Genomic DNA, 13792 nt, shown 5'->3' on the forward strand with positions numbered 1-13792 from the left:
GATCAGACCAATACTGTATAATGTTCCCATAATAACATTGTACTACTCTGAGAAAGTGATCAGGATCTTTTTTTTTTTTTTTTACACAATATATTTGCTTATAGCAGTGAATTACATTGCTATAAGCAAGCATTTTACTGAATGAAACAGAATCATTCTGATTTGTTGTTTTAGCTGTGATTGGCCACTCTCTGTACCATGTGATCACTGTGACCAATCACAGCTAGCAACACAATGCACACAATGGATGGCATGAAAGGAAGCCATCCATTGTTTACAAGTACAATAATCTTAATAAATGATAATAATTATCAAAAAATTCTAATGATCAGTGAAAGAAAAAAATAGTAATTGTAAAAATAATCTTATATATAAAAAAAAACAAAGAATTCAATATCAGTGAAAAAATCCAGTGAAATAAAGGTTAAAAAAAAATCAAAAAATTCAGTGATCTGCTGTGATTGGTGGCGGCGGTCAACCCCTTGATTACCAATAAAGTTAACCCCTTCCCTGCCAGTGTCATTTTGACAGTAACAGTGCATATTTTTAGCACAGATTACTGTAGTAATGTCACTGGTTCCCCCCCCCCCCCAAAAGTGTCAAAAATGTCAGTTAGGGGTCCGATCTGTCCGCCGCAATGTCACAGTCCCGCTATAAATCGGAGATCCCCGACATTACTAGTAAAAAATAAATAAATAAATAAAAATGACATAAATCTTTCCCATAGTTAGTAAACACAATAACTTTTGCGCAAACCAATCAAAATACGCTTATTGTGATTTGTAGCAGAAAACAAATTGGCCTTAAATGTTAAATAATTTTGATTTTTAATTTTTTTTTTGAGAATTTCATATAAAAAAATGTGAAAAATATTATTTTTTTTTTCAAAATTGTCGCTCTTCTTCTATTTATTGCGCAAAAAATAAAAATCCCAGAGGTGATCAAATACCACCAAAAGAAAGCTCTATTTATGGGAAAATAAGGACATCAGTTGTATTTGGGTACAGCGTCGCACGACCGCACAATTGTCCATTAAAGTAACGCAGTGCCGAATCGCAAAACATGGCCTGGTCATTAAGGAGGCAAATCCTTCCGGTCCAGAACTGCTTATATTGCCACTTACCTTTGTTTTGGGACGTGGTGCTTGCATTATTTTTCTTTTTAGGCTTTCTTTCTTCAATTTTTATCTACTGATCCAGTCAGCAAGTCTGTTGATTTTTTAAAAAACAAGCTCTCTAGCAGAATGTATCAGAGGGGATGAAACAAACCATTTACAACTGACAGGGGTGCTTACAATGATCAGCTTTTATTCGTGTCAAACCTTATCCCAAAAGGAACAAAAAATGTTATTGTAACTGATTAAAAAGTTTGAGCTGGAGTTTGGCTTTAATTTGTTAGTGTATATAAATCTGCATCAAACATTCCCCTCCCCCCCAGACTGACAGTGCTGCTGTCCAAAGGTGCCCCCTGTGCTCCTTTGGAGGGGGGGGGCGGCGCTCTAATACAGGAGGTGTGTCCCTGGCCAGATCACTAGGCGAAAAAAGGGGGAAAAAAAAAAGAAAGCAAATGCAGCCGCCACATTTATTGATTGGTAATATGTGATATTTCTGGTTTGGGGTTTTAATTCCGATTTAAACTAATTTACTAAGAACATTAGAATGCCTGTAACGATTGTATTGTATGTACAATCTTTTCTCTCCAGGTCGAATTTTTATTCTAAAAGAGAAGGATCGGGCACATAGCATGTTATGGCCACTAGAAAGAGCTGACGATCATAGTGAAGTATTTATTTCCTATGGCTATCAGCTCCATCTAGTGGCCATATTGCGCCCCCACTTATTTTTTTTGCCATTTTGTTGGTTATCTTGTATCTGGGCTGCTAATAGGGGTGTGTGCTGTGCCCTGAACCCATTAGTGCTGTAGGGGGGCCATCAGCAGAAAGGGGAATTTTTATTTACCACAGGGCTCAGGAGGAGTATTACCATGGCTTCCAGCAGTTATAGTAAAGGTCTCCGGGCCCCATTAGTTCAGCAGGAGGGCCCGGGTCAGAGAGAGGGCTTCTTTTTTTTTTTTTATTTGCTTTCGAGAGCAGAAGTAATTTTAAGCGACTCGATTCCTGACAGTCACCCCTGACCCCTGCACTTTTTATAATAACATACTCCTGACCCCTGCATTTTGTATGTTCCATACTCCTGCCCCTGAACTTTGTATGTTACATACTCCTGACCATGCACTTCGTATAATAACATACTCCTGACCCCTGCATTTTGTATGTTACATACTCCTAAACCTGCGCTTTGTAGGTTACATACTCCTGACCCTGCGCTTTGTAGGTTACATACTCCTGACCCTGCGCTTTGTAGGTTACATACTCCTGACCCTGCGCTTTGTAGGTTACATACTCTTGACCCCTGCGCTTTGTAGGTTACATACTCTTGACCCCTGCATTTTATATGTTACATACGCCTGACCCCTGAACTTTGTATGTTACATAGTCCTGCCCCTGCATTTTGTAGGTTACATACACCTGACCCCTGCATTTTGTAGGTTACATACTCCTTAACCCTGCATTTTGTATGTTACGAACACTTGACCCCTGCATTTTGTATGCTGCATACTCCTGACTCCTGCACTTAATATGTTGCATACTCCTGACCCCTACACTTAGTATGTTGCATACTCCTGACCCCTGCACTTAGTATGTTGCATACTCCTGACCCCTGCACTTTGTAGGTTACATACTCCTGACCCCTGCATTTTGTATGTTACATACACCTGACCCCTGCACTTAGTATGTTGCATACTCCTGACCCCTGCACTTAGTATGTTGAATACTCCTGACCCCTGCACTTTGTATAATAGCATACTCCTGACCCCTGCATTTTGTATGCTACATACACCCGACCCCTGCATTCTGTATGGAGCATACACCTGACCCCTGCACTTTGTCTGTTACATACACCTGAACCTGCGCTTTGTATGTTACATACTCCTGACCCCCGCAATGTGTTTCTTACATACTCCTGACCCCAGCATTTTATATGTTACGAACACCTGACCCCGGCACTTTGTATGTTAAATACACCAGAACCTGCACTCTGCATGCTACATACTCCTAACCCCTGCACTTTAAATGTGACCCTGTCCTGCACCCCTAAACTCTCTCTCCTGTCGTTGAATTTATCATAAAATGTTACTGGAGTCTATTCGGTAAGGTTAATGGTACATTGTGAAGGGTGGGTTACCCATAGGCACAGTAAAAAATCCCAACAATCACCCTAGCTCCTTGGGGGAGGGGCTCCCCGACAATTTAACGATCGGAGGAACAAAAGACAAGAATCCGCCATTCCAGACAAAAGTTGTTTTTATTTCCCTGCTTTCAGACAATCTTACAATCGAGTCCTCATTCCACCCCCAGATACACCCACAGACATGTCCACTTCTAGGGGTAACGCCATTTAGCCAGCCGGGGGGGGGGGGGAGGGTCCTCTCTGCAGCCAATCAGATACGTCACAAAACCCACAAAGTCCTCCAGCGAAATCAGAGCTCACTTCCTGCAACACCTCGGCCATCCACTGGCGGGAAAATCCTTTACCCGGACCTCCTGGCGTGGCGCCCTCGGCAGGACGTACGTAGAGTGCTCTATATGACCACTTCTAATCATCGTGGGAGAAATAAGTGGCACTTTTTTTTTTTTTTTTTGCATTTTCTTTTTTCCCCCCAACAACAAAAATAAAATAAAATCCTTTTCAGAGGCAGTACGGTAAGCAGCGAATCAGAAGACCCCTTCGGGAAAACAAAAAGCTGCGTTTTTATTGAAGCCTTACGAAGACCTGTGTTCGCAGTCTCCTAGAAAAGCCGCTAGATTTAAAAATAACACCTCTAGTACAAAAATAGGTGTACAAAAATAGTTTAGCAGCTATACGAGTGCGTGCCACTAGGTGGGGCTCATCTGATATATAAAATATATCTGATCAATCGGGGGGGGGGGGGGGAGGGTATTCCTGCAGGGGGTTGTGCTAATTCAATAGGTGGTCAATCTCTAAGCCACCCAAAGGTGCACTGGTCGCTCTCATCAAAAATGTATTTCTGCAAGATCGTATCATAACGCCAACCGCAGGTCAGCTGAGGAGTGAAAATGTATTTTGAAATGCATTCCTTGGCCCCGTCCCTAGTGGGGGTTCCAGAATTGATCACAGCCAGTCGTTGGGAGTTATGGGCTGTGTGTAAACTTACACTTGCTTGAAAGGGGGGATTCCTCCCATGGGCCACCGATGTAAGGGCCATTCTCTCCACTGGCCACCAGTGTAAGGAGCATACTTCCCACTGGCCATCAATGTAAGGGGCATTCTTCCCACTGGCCACCAATGTAAGGGCCATTCTCTCCACTGGCCACCAGTGTAAGGAGCATTCTTCCCACTGGCCATCAATGTAAGGGGCATTCTTCCCACTGGCCACCAATGTAAGGGCCATTCTCTCCACTGGCCACCAGTGTAAGGAACATTCTTCCCACTGGCCACCAATGTAAGGGGCATTCTTCCCACTGGCCACTGATGTAAAGGAGCATTCTTCCCATTGATCACCAATGTAAAGGGCATTATTACCACTGACCACCAATGTAAGGAGCATTCTTTCCACTGGCCACCAATGTAAGGAGCATTCTCCCCACTGGCCACCAATGTAAGGGGCATTCTTTCCACTGGCCACCAATATAAGAGGCATTCTTCCCACTGGCCACCAATATATGAGGCATTCTTCCCACTGGCCACCAATATATGAGGCATTCTTCCCACTGGCCACCAATATATGAGGCATTCTTCCCACTGGTCACCAATGTAAGGATCATTTTTCTTACTGGCCACCAATGTAAGGGGCATTCTCCCCACTGGTTACCAATGTATAGGGCATTCTTTCCACTGGCCACCAACGTAAAAGGACATTCTTTCCACTGGCCACCAACGTAAAGGGCATTCTTTCCACTGGCCACCAACGTAAAGGGCATTCTTTCCACTGGCCACCAATATATTCTTCCCACTGGTCACCAATGTAAGGAGAATTTTTCTTACTGGCCACCAATGTAAGGGGCATTCTCCCCACTGACCACCAATGTAAAGGGCATTCTTTCCACTGGCCACCAACGTTAAGGGCATTCTTTCCACTGGCCACCAATATATGAGGCATTCTTCCCACTGGTCACCAATGTAAGGAGCATTTTTCTTACTGGCCACCAATGTAAGGGGCATTCTCCCCACTGACCACCAATGTAAAGGGCATTCTTTCCACTGGCCACCAACATAAAGGGCATTCTTTCCACTGGTCACAAACATAAAGGGAATTATTTCCACTGGCCACCAATATATGAGGCATTCTTCCCACTGGTCACCAATGTAAGGCGCATTTTTCTTACTGGCCACCAATGTAAGGTGCATTCTTCCCACTGGCCACCAATGAAAGGGGCAATCTCCCCACTGGCCACCAATGTAAAGGGTATTCTGTAAATGGCATTCTCCCCACTAGCCACCAACATAAAGGACATTCTTTCCACTGGTCACCAGCGTAAAGGGAATTCTTTCCACTGGCCACCAATATATGAGGCATTCTTCCCACTGGTCACCAATGTAAAGCATTTTTCTTACTGGCCACCAATGTAAGATGCATTCTTCCTACTGGCCACCAATGTAAGGTGCATTCTTCCCTCTGGCCACCAATGAAAGGGGCATTCTTCCCACTGGCCACCAATGAAAGGGGCAATCTCCCCACTGGCCACCAATGTAAAGAGCATTCTCCCCACTGGCCACCAATGTAAACGGCATTCTTTCCACTGGCCACCAATGTAAGTCCACCACTTACATTAGGGTCCCCATCAGAGTCCCAACGAGAGTCCCCCCTTACATCAGGGTCCCCATAGGAGTCACCCCTTACATTGTCCGGGTGCAGGCTGGGGAGAGTTGAAGCGGAGACCATAGGCAATCTCTTATGACCTCAATCCTGAATCTGTACCCATGGTGCCACTGACCCTTCTACAGGGCCAGATAAAAGAAATTCTGAGCCATCATTTGAAAACCCCTGCTTTAACTTATAGCCTAATATACTATAGGGTAAGTTTTTATGAACTCCACTCTATTGTCATCACTGGAGCCACCATTGGACCAGTGTCTGTACTCATCATCGCCATCATCTCAAACATATTTTCAAAAAGTAACAGTTAACAAAGCAACAAACACTGGACTTTGTAAAAGGCCGTCTCAATATCTGATAAAGTGCATATGCTGTTAATACTATTTTAATACTTTATTGTAGTTGTGATTGTGCGGAGATCTTCAGCTGGTGCTCCAGAGTTCAAAGTATTTAGAGAGTAAAATATACGACTTTGTACATTAATAGGAAGGTAGCTTCTGGGATCAAAATGTGGCCAGCACATTTTCGCTTTTACACACCAGATGTACCTTTTCCCTTGCCAAAAACTTCCAGACAAAGATTTCCTAAAAGTGCACCACCTGCCATTTTATGACCTAACAGAGTGTGAGGTCCATCAATGCATCATGAAAGAGTGATGGATGATGAGAAAAGAGTTATAGATGATGGAGCAGCAAACTTACACTGGTAAATGTCGGACAATTTTCAGTTGTGTGGCCATGCAAGAGGCATCAGCAGGGTGTTGGGCCATGTTGGCCATCAACAAAAGTAAAAGTTTGGAATCAGCCGGATCCCATTTGTTGGCTAACTAAAGTTTTAAGGGCAAGTTTCTCATCAATATAAAATATTGCCAGAAGAAGAGGCCAGAGCAAGTCAGCCAATAAATGGCATCGCCCTAAAGCCAAACTTTTACATATTAAAGATTTAAAAATTTCCCAAGATTAAATTTGGATTTCTATGATCATTAGATAAAAGAAAAATCACCCGATGGCTTCTCAAAGGAATTGCTTGATGACAGTTTCTCTGAAGGTTTCAACAAATTGTTTGCACGTCGATTACACACAATTATTCACAAACTCTGGCAGAACACCATCATCTAGCAATCACTAAAGAAGGCAACAAGCAAGGGTCCAAATTATAACCCTCCAGCTGTTGAGGGGCATCTTGGCCATCAACAAAATTAGAAGTTTGGAATTAGCCGGATCCCATTTGTTGGCTAACTAAAGTTTTAAGGGTAAGTTTCTCATCAATATACAATATTGCCAGAAGAAGAGGCCAGAGTGCCTTGAAAATCTGCACTTCAATCTTTGTTAGTTAGCCAATACATGGCATCGCCCTCAATCCAAACTTTTACATATTGAAGATTTAAAAAATTGCCCAAGATTAAATTTGGACTTCTCTGATCATTAGATAAAAGAGAAATCACCCGATGGCCTCTAAAAGGAATTGCTCGATGACAGTTTCTCTGAAGGTTTCAACAATTGTTGCTAAAGAAGGCAACAAGCAAGGGTCCACATTATAACCCTCCAGCTGTTGAGGAGCATGTTGGCCATCAACAAAAGTAGAAGTTTGGAATTAGCAGAATCCCATTTGTTGGCTAAATAAAGTTTTAAGGGCAAGTTTCTCATCAATATACAATATTGCCAGAAGAAGAGGCCAGAGCGTGTTAGCCAATTAATGGCATCGCCCTAAATCCAAACTTTTACATATTGAAGATCTAAAAATTGCCCAAGATTAAATTTGGATTTCTATGATCATTAGATAAAAGAAAAATCACCAGATGGCCCCTCAAACGAATTGCGCAATGACAGTTTCTCTGAAGGTTTCAACAATTGTTCGCACGTCGATTGCACACAATTATTCATAAACTTTGGCAGAACACCATCATCTAGCAATCGCTAAAGAAGGCAACAAGCAAGGGTCCAAATTATAACCCTCCAGCTGTTGAGGAGCATGTTGGCCATCAACAAAAGTTTGGAATTAGCGGGATCCCATTTTTTGGCTAACTAAAGTTATAAGGGCAAGTTTCTCATCAATATACAATATTGCCAGAAGAGGCCAGAGTGCTTTGAAAATCTGCACTTCAATCTTTGTTAGTTAGCCAATTAATGGCATCACCCTGAATCCAAACTTTTACATATTGAAGATTTAAAAAATTGCCCAAGATTAAATTTGGATTTCTATGATCATTAGATAAAAGAGAAATCACCCGGTGGCCTCTCAAAGGAATTGCTCGATGACAGTTTCTCTGAAGGTATCAACAATTGTTGCTAAAGAAGGCAACAAGCAAGGGTCCAAATTATAACCCTCCAGCTGTTGAGGAGCATGTTGGCCATCAACAAAAGTAGAAGTTTGGAATTAGCAGAATCCCATTTGTTGGCTAAATAAAGTTTTAAGGGCAAGTTTCTCATCAATATACAATATTGCCAGAAGAAGAGGCCAGAGCGAGTTAGCCAATTAATGGCATTGCCCTAAATCCAAACTTTTACATATTAAAGATTTAAAAATTGCCCAAGATTAAATTTGGATTTCTATGATCATTAGATAAAAGAGAAATCACCCGGTGGCCTCTCAAAGGAATTGCTCGATGACAGTTTCTCTGAAGGTATCAACAATTGTTGCTAAAGAAGGCAACAAGCAAGGGTCCAAATTATAACCCTCCAGCTGTTGAGGAGCATGTTGGCCATCAACAAAAGTAGAAGTTTGGAATTAGCAGGATCCCATTTGTTGGCTAAATAAAGTTTTAAGGGCAAGTTTCTCATCAATATACAATATTGCCAGATGAAGAGGCCAGAGCGAGTTAGCCAATTAATGGCATTGCCCTAAATCCAAACTTTTACATATTAAAGATTTAAAAATTGCCCAAGATTAAATTTGGATTTCTATGATCATTAGATAAAAGAAAAGTCACCCAATGGCCTCTTAAAGGAATTGCTCGATGACAGTTTCTCTGAAGGTATTAACAATGGTTCGCACATCGATTACACACAATTATTCAAAAACTTTGGCAGAACACCATCATCTAGCATTTGAGAAAGAAGGCAACAAGCAAGGGTCCAAATTAGAACCCTCCAGCTGTTGAGGAGCATGTTGGCCATCAACAAAAGTAGAAGTTTCGAATTAGCGGGATCCCATTTGTTGGCTAACTAAAGTTTTAAGGGCAAATTTCTCATCAATATACAATATTGCCGGAAGAAGAGGCCAGAGTGCCTTGAAAATCTGCACTTCAATCCTTGTTAGTTAGCCAATACATGGCATCGCCCTCAATCCAAACTTTTACATATTGAAAATTTAAAAAATTGCCCAAGATTAAATTTGGATTCCTATGATCATTAGATAAAAGAAAAATCACCCGATGGCTTCTCAAAGGAATTGCGCGATGACAGTTTCTCTGAAGGTATCAACAATTGTTCGCATGTCGATTGCACACAATTATTCACAAACTTTGGCAGAACACCATCATCTAGCAATCGCTGAAGAAGGCAACAAGCAAGGGTCCAAATTATAAACCTCCAGCTGTTGAGGAGCTACAAGTCCCATCATGCCTTGGAGTAATTCCTGTGGCTGTCAGTCTTGCAGTGCCTCAAGGGACATGCAGTTCCTCAACAGCTGGAGGACCGCAGTTTGGAGGGCACAGTTATGGGCAAGTGTTCCTTCCGCTATAGCAAATCAGCCTACACAACAGGGACCAAACCAAGTCCAAAAAACGTGTAAATTACGGAAAAACTAAGACAGGGGAATGTATATTAGCGGTTCCAATAAAAGGACTCATTGGAAGTATCTGTAAAAACAGTACAGAGATTATGTAAATCAAAGCAGCGAGCTTGTACTGCACATAGAAGATTGCTACAACACTTGGACCTTTAGAAATTTGCTGAATAAGCAGGAATAATTCTCCAGATAGCCTGGCAAAGATTATACTGAGACATCTGGTTGTTTGTTTTTATGATGGAATATGGCAAACCCATGGTGGCCTAGAGCCTAGGTAACCAACTGGTGGGTCGAGACCCCAAATGAGTTTCCAAAATAAAACCGCTACATTGCTGGAAATAATCCTTTTATAGGCCTCTTTTGAACACATTTTAGGGTCTCAATGAAAACTTGACATTTGTGAGGTATTAGAAAATGGTACCCCAACATTTGGGATCACAAAATAAAATTTGACCAGTTTGGCTTATGAGTTCTAGTCAGACTATGTTCCTGCTCCTCTTATCCAGGGGTCTCCAAACTTTATAAACAATGGGCCAGTTTTTTTGTCCTAAATGGCGCTTTTCCACTGCATGGAACCGAACGGTTCGGCTCGCTTTTGTGCTTTTCCACTGCTGGTACCGCATGGTATGGTGTAGGAACGGTTCGGTACGGTACGGCGGCGCTTTTCCACTGCATGGAATCGAACGGTATGGCTCTCAAAAACAGTACCACCTCGATTATGGTTCCAAGAGGTACCATACCCGGTACCATATCCCACAATCCTTTGCATGCAGTCACTACTAGCCACTGATTGGTCAGAGAATCCCACCCACCCTGGTGTTATCCCACCCACTTAACTTTAGTACTACTTTAGTGGAAAAGCAAACCATACAGTACCGTACCGAACTGTTCCAACACCGTACCATGCAGTACCAGCAGTGGAAAAGCAAACCGGGCCAAGCAGGGCCGAGTAGAGCCGAGCCGGTACTTTCAGTGGAAAAGTGCCATTAAACTTAAGGGGTGCTGGACTGTGGCCAGCGGGAGTGGAAATTTTGCTGGCATTAATGGGAGTAAACATCACATTTGGTATTAGGTGGAGGAATAGTGCCCCATCATTGGTTTCCTTGGGAGGAATGGTGCCCCATCATTGGTTTCATTGGGAGGAATGGTGCCCCATTGTTGCTATCATTGGGAGGAATGGTGCCCCATTGTTGGTATCATTGGGAGGAATAGTACCCCATTGTTGGTATCATTGGGAGGAATAGTACCCCATTGTTGGTATCATTGGGAGGAATAGTACCCCATTGTTGGTATCGATGGAATGGTGCCCCATTGTTGGTATCATTGGGAGGAATAGTACCCCATTGTTGGTATCGATGGAATGGTGCCCCATTGTTGGTATCATTGGGAGGAATATAACCCCATTGTTGGTATCATTGGAATGGTGCCCCATTGTTGATGTCAGTTGGCAGAATAGTGTGTCATATCAGTGGGACAAATAGCACCCCAAGGGCCAGATAAAGGTAAGCAAAGGGCTGCAACCACATCCCCCCTTCCCCACCCAGCTTCAGTTTGGAGACCACTGCTCTTCACTCAAGGCAAGAATCTGAGTGAGTGAAGATAACATTTCGGGATGGAGCCATAACATAATGGGGTCTGGTAGTTCCACATTTCAGGGGCCCCTCCACAACCTGAACATAGCCCTGCACATTCTTGCTGTTATAGGGTGTTGATAAAGTCACCTCTGGTCCAGCAGGTAAGAGAAGGGTGCAGTATTTGCATCAACACCATCCTCTGTCCTGCCTTGTGACTTCTCTTCAACAAATCTGAGTTATCATTAAAGGGGTGTACCACAGTAGGAGCCAGAAGTTGACTTTGGTTTTGAGTTGTACTCCAAGTTACTTTAGACCTGGTGACCCTGTTGCGCCAGTATTTACCCCAAAAAATAGGGGGGAAAGCTCACAGACCATTTCCACAGTTAAGAACATGGTCAGAATATCCTTATTTAAACAAGTGGCAACACTACATTATCAAGGACACTTCTCTAGTATATAATTATGCCATAAAGCACATAGATGCTAGATCTGACAAATAGCCAAACCATGTCCGACAGGAGAACGCAGAGATCTTTCCGGCTTTAGAGTAAGTTTATCGGCAAATCACACTTTTAAAAGCAGTCAATTGCAACAATTCATTTCTAAAAAGCCAACACTAGACGCTTCTTTGGGCTGAACATGTAGGTATCCACATTGCTCATACGATGGACGGGAGCTTTGCTTTTCTTCTCCATCTTCAGTATCTTACTACACCTCTTAAATATTTTTGGATTTATTTTCTTCGTGTCCTTCAAAGCTTTACTTCGTAATAAAGAACTGACATATCTTTATTTCGTGTCCAAACTACATTAACGAAAACTATCAAGAGTTAGGCTTCCTTCGAGTCCTCCTACACTAATCAAAGTCTTAAAGCTTCTGCTAGCAAATGCCACCACTTGTCTTCAAAGTCCACCTCTCCTTTTTCTCTTCTTTGAGTGCTCCTGATGACGGTACATCCAAGGTGTCAGTGCTGGTAGTAGATTAAACAGCGAAAGAAAGAATAACTTGAGAAGGAGCGCTATTGCTTTTTTTTTTTTTTTTTGTGAGACTTTGAGCTGTTGAAGGCTGATTGGTCTATGATGAAGGTCCTGAGATTAATCCACGAGGCTTCTTTTAGTAGGCACAAGATGGTTCTTCTACAGGTACTATTGGGCTAATAGGCTTTATGGTGCTAAGGGAACGGAAGGCAAACATCGCTGGGTCATAGACGTAATGTGGAGGCTGGCGACCTCCACCGATACCCTACGGGGAAAGAAAAATCGATTAGTACAAATAGACATGTATGTGCAAAAATAGCAAGATAGTAATATAAAGAGACCTAACTGGCTTCTTACACTGCAATATATGAAAAAAAACTACACAATGAAGTTGTGAAAAAAAATGCTCACGTTGGTGTATAAGTTATGGAACTTTAACCACTTGCCGACCGCCGCGAGTACATATACTGCGGCTGTCAGCCCCGGCCAGGCAAAGTGACGTACCGGTACGTCACTTGCCTGTCACTGGCTTGTGAGCCAATAGCGGGCGAGCGCGCGCCCGCCCGCCCCTGGCTCGTTCCCTAACAAGTCAGTGCGTGTGACCGGCGGACCCGATGTCCACCGGTCACTCGCGATCGTTCGCCGGGAAGGGAGAAAGGCAGGCGGCTAATGTAAACAAAGCCGCCTGTCATTCTCCCCTGTGTAAGAATGGAGATCAGACGGTTCTACTATGTAGGACCGTTGATCTCTGTTTTTACACTGGTAGCCATGTCCCATCACAGTTAGAAACACGCCCCTAGGACACACTTAACCCCTCCCTCTCCAATACAGTTAACCCCTTCCCTGCCAGTGTCATTTTTACAGTGACAGTGCATATGTATAGCACTGATTACTGTAGTAATGTCACTGGTAACCCCAAAAGTGTCAAAAATGTCAGTTAGGGGTCCGATCTGTCTGCCGCAATGTCGCAGTTCCACTAAAAATCGCAGATCGCCGCCATTACTCGTTAAAAAAAAACACCAAAAATGACAAAAATCTTTCCCTTTGTTAGTAAACGCGATAACTTTTGCGCAAACCAATCAAAATACGCTTTTTGCGATTTTTTTTTACCAAACATATGTAGCAGAAAACAAATTGGCCTAAAATGTTAAACAATTTTGATTTTTACATTTTTTTGGGGGGGAATTTCATATAAAAAAATGTGAAAAATATTGTTATTTTTGCAAAATTGACGCTCTTTTTTTGTTTATAGCGCATGATCAAAAAATCGCACGGGTGATCAAATAGCACCAAAAGAAAGCTCTGTTTGTGGGAAAAAAAGGACGTCAATTTCGTTTAGGTACAGCGTCGCACGACCGCGCAATTGTCCGTTAAAGTCACGCAGTAAAAAAAATCGCAAAAAACCCCCTGGTCAGGAAGGGGGTAAAATCTTCCGGGGCTTAAGTGGTTAAGTAGATTTTAAAGCTAGACTGCCTAAAAATATAAAAAATGACCCTTGCTCCCCTCGGCAGCCAGTGCTCATTCCCTCTCTCTGATGCTTCAGGTTATTGGTTGGTCCCTACTAAGGGAACGCAGAATTGCTGGCCCTGCATTGTGTGTGATGATGTCAGAACA

The 13792-nt window shown here is 42.7% G+C and overlaps 1 protein-coding gene and 1 long non-coding RNA gene across 3 annotated transcripts in view; both read right to left on the minus strand.

The window, feature by feature from the left end:
- Positions 1-8714: 8714 nt before the first annotated feature.
- LOC309549312 lies at positions 8715-9588 on the minus strand. The gene is made up of 2 exons (XR_014225014.1): positions 9322-9588; positions 8715-8864 (listed from the first exon to the last, which is right to left on the minus strand). It is a non-coding gene; the product is annotated as an uncharacterized lncRNA (long non-coding RNA).
- Positions 9589-11256: 1668 nt separating this feature from the next.
- The window catches only part of LOC309549199 (uncharacterized protein), a 146375-nt gene continuing 143839 nt past the window's right edge, over positions 11257-13792 (minus strand). For both annotated transcript variants that reach the window (XM_082249316.1, XM_082249315.1), the window contains one exon: positions 11257-12443. In XM_082249316.1, coding sequence (XP_082105442.1) covers positions 12315-12443 — 129 coding nt within the window. In that variant the 3' untranslated portion in view covers positions 11257-12314. The remainder of the gene's footprint in view (positions 12444-13792) is intronic.

This window comes from Pelophylax lessonae (genome assembly GCF_965119305.1).
Source record: "Pelophylax lessonae genome assembly, chromosome: 3".
NCBI classification, from domain to species: Eukaryota; Metazoa; Chordata; class Amphibia; order Anura; family Ranidae; genus Pelophylax; species Pelophylax lessonae.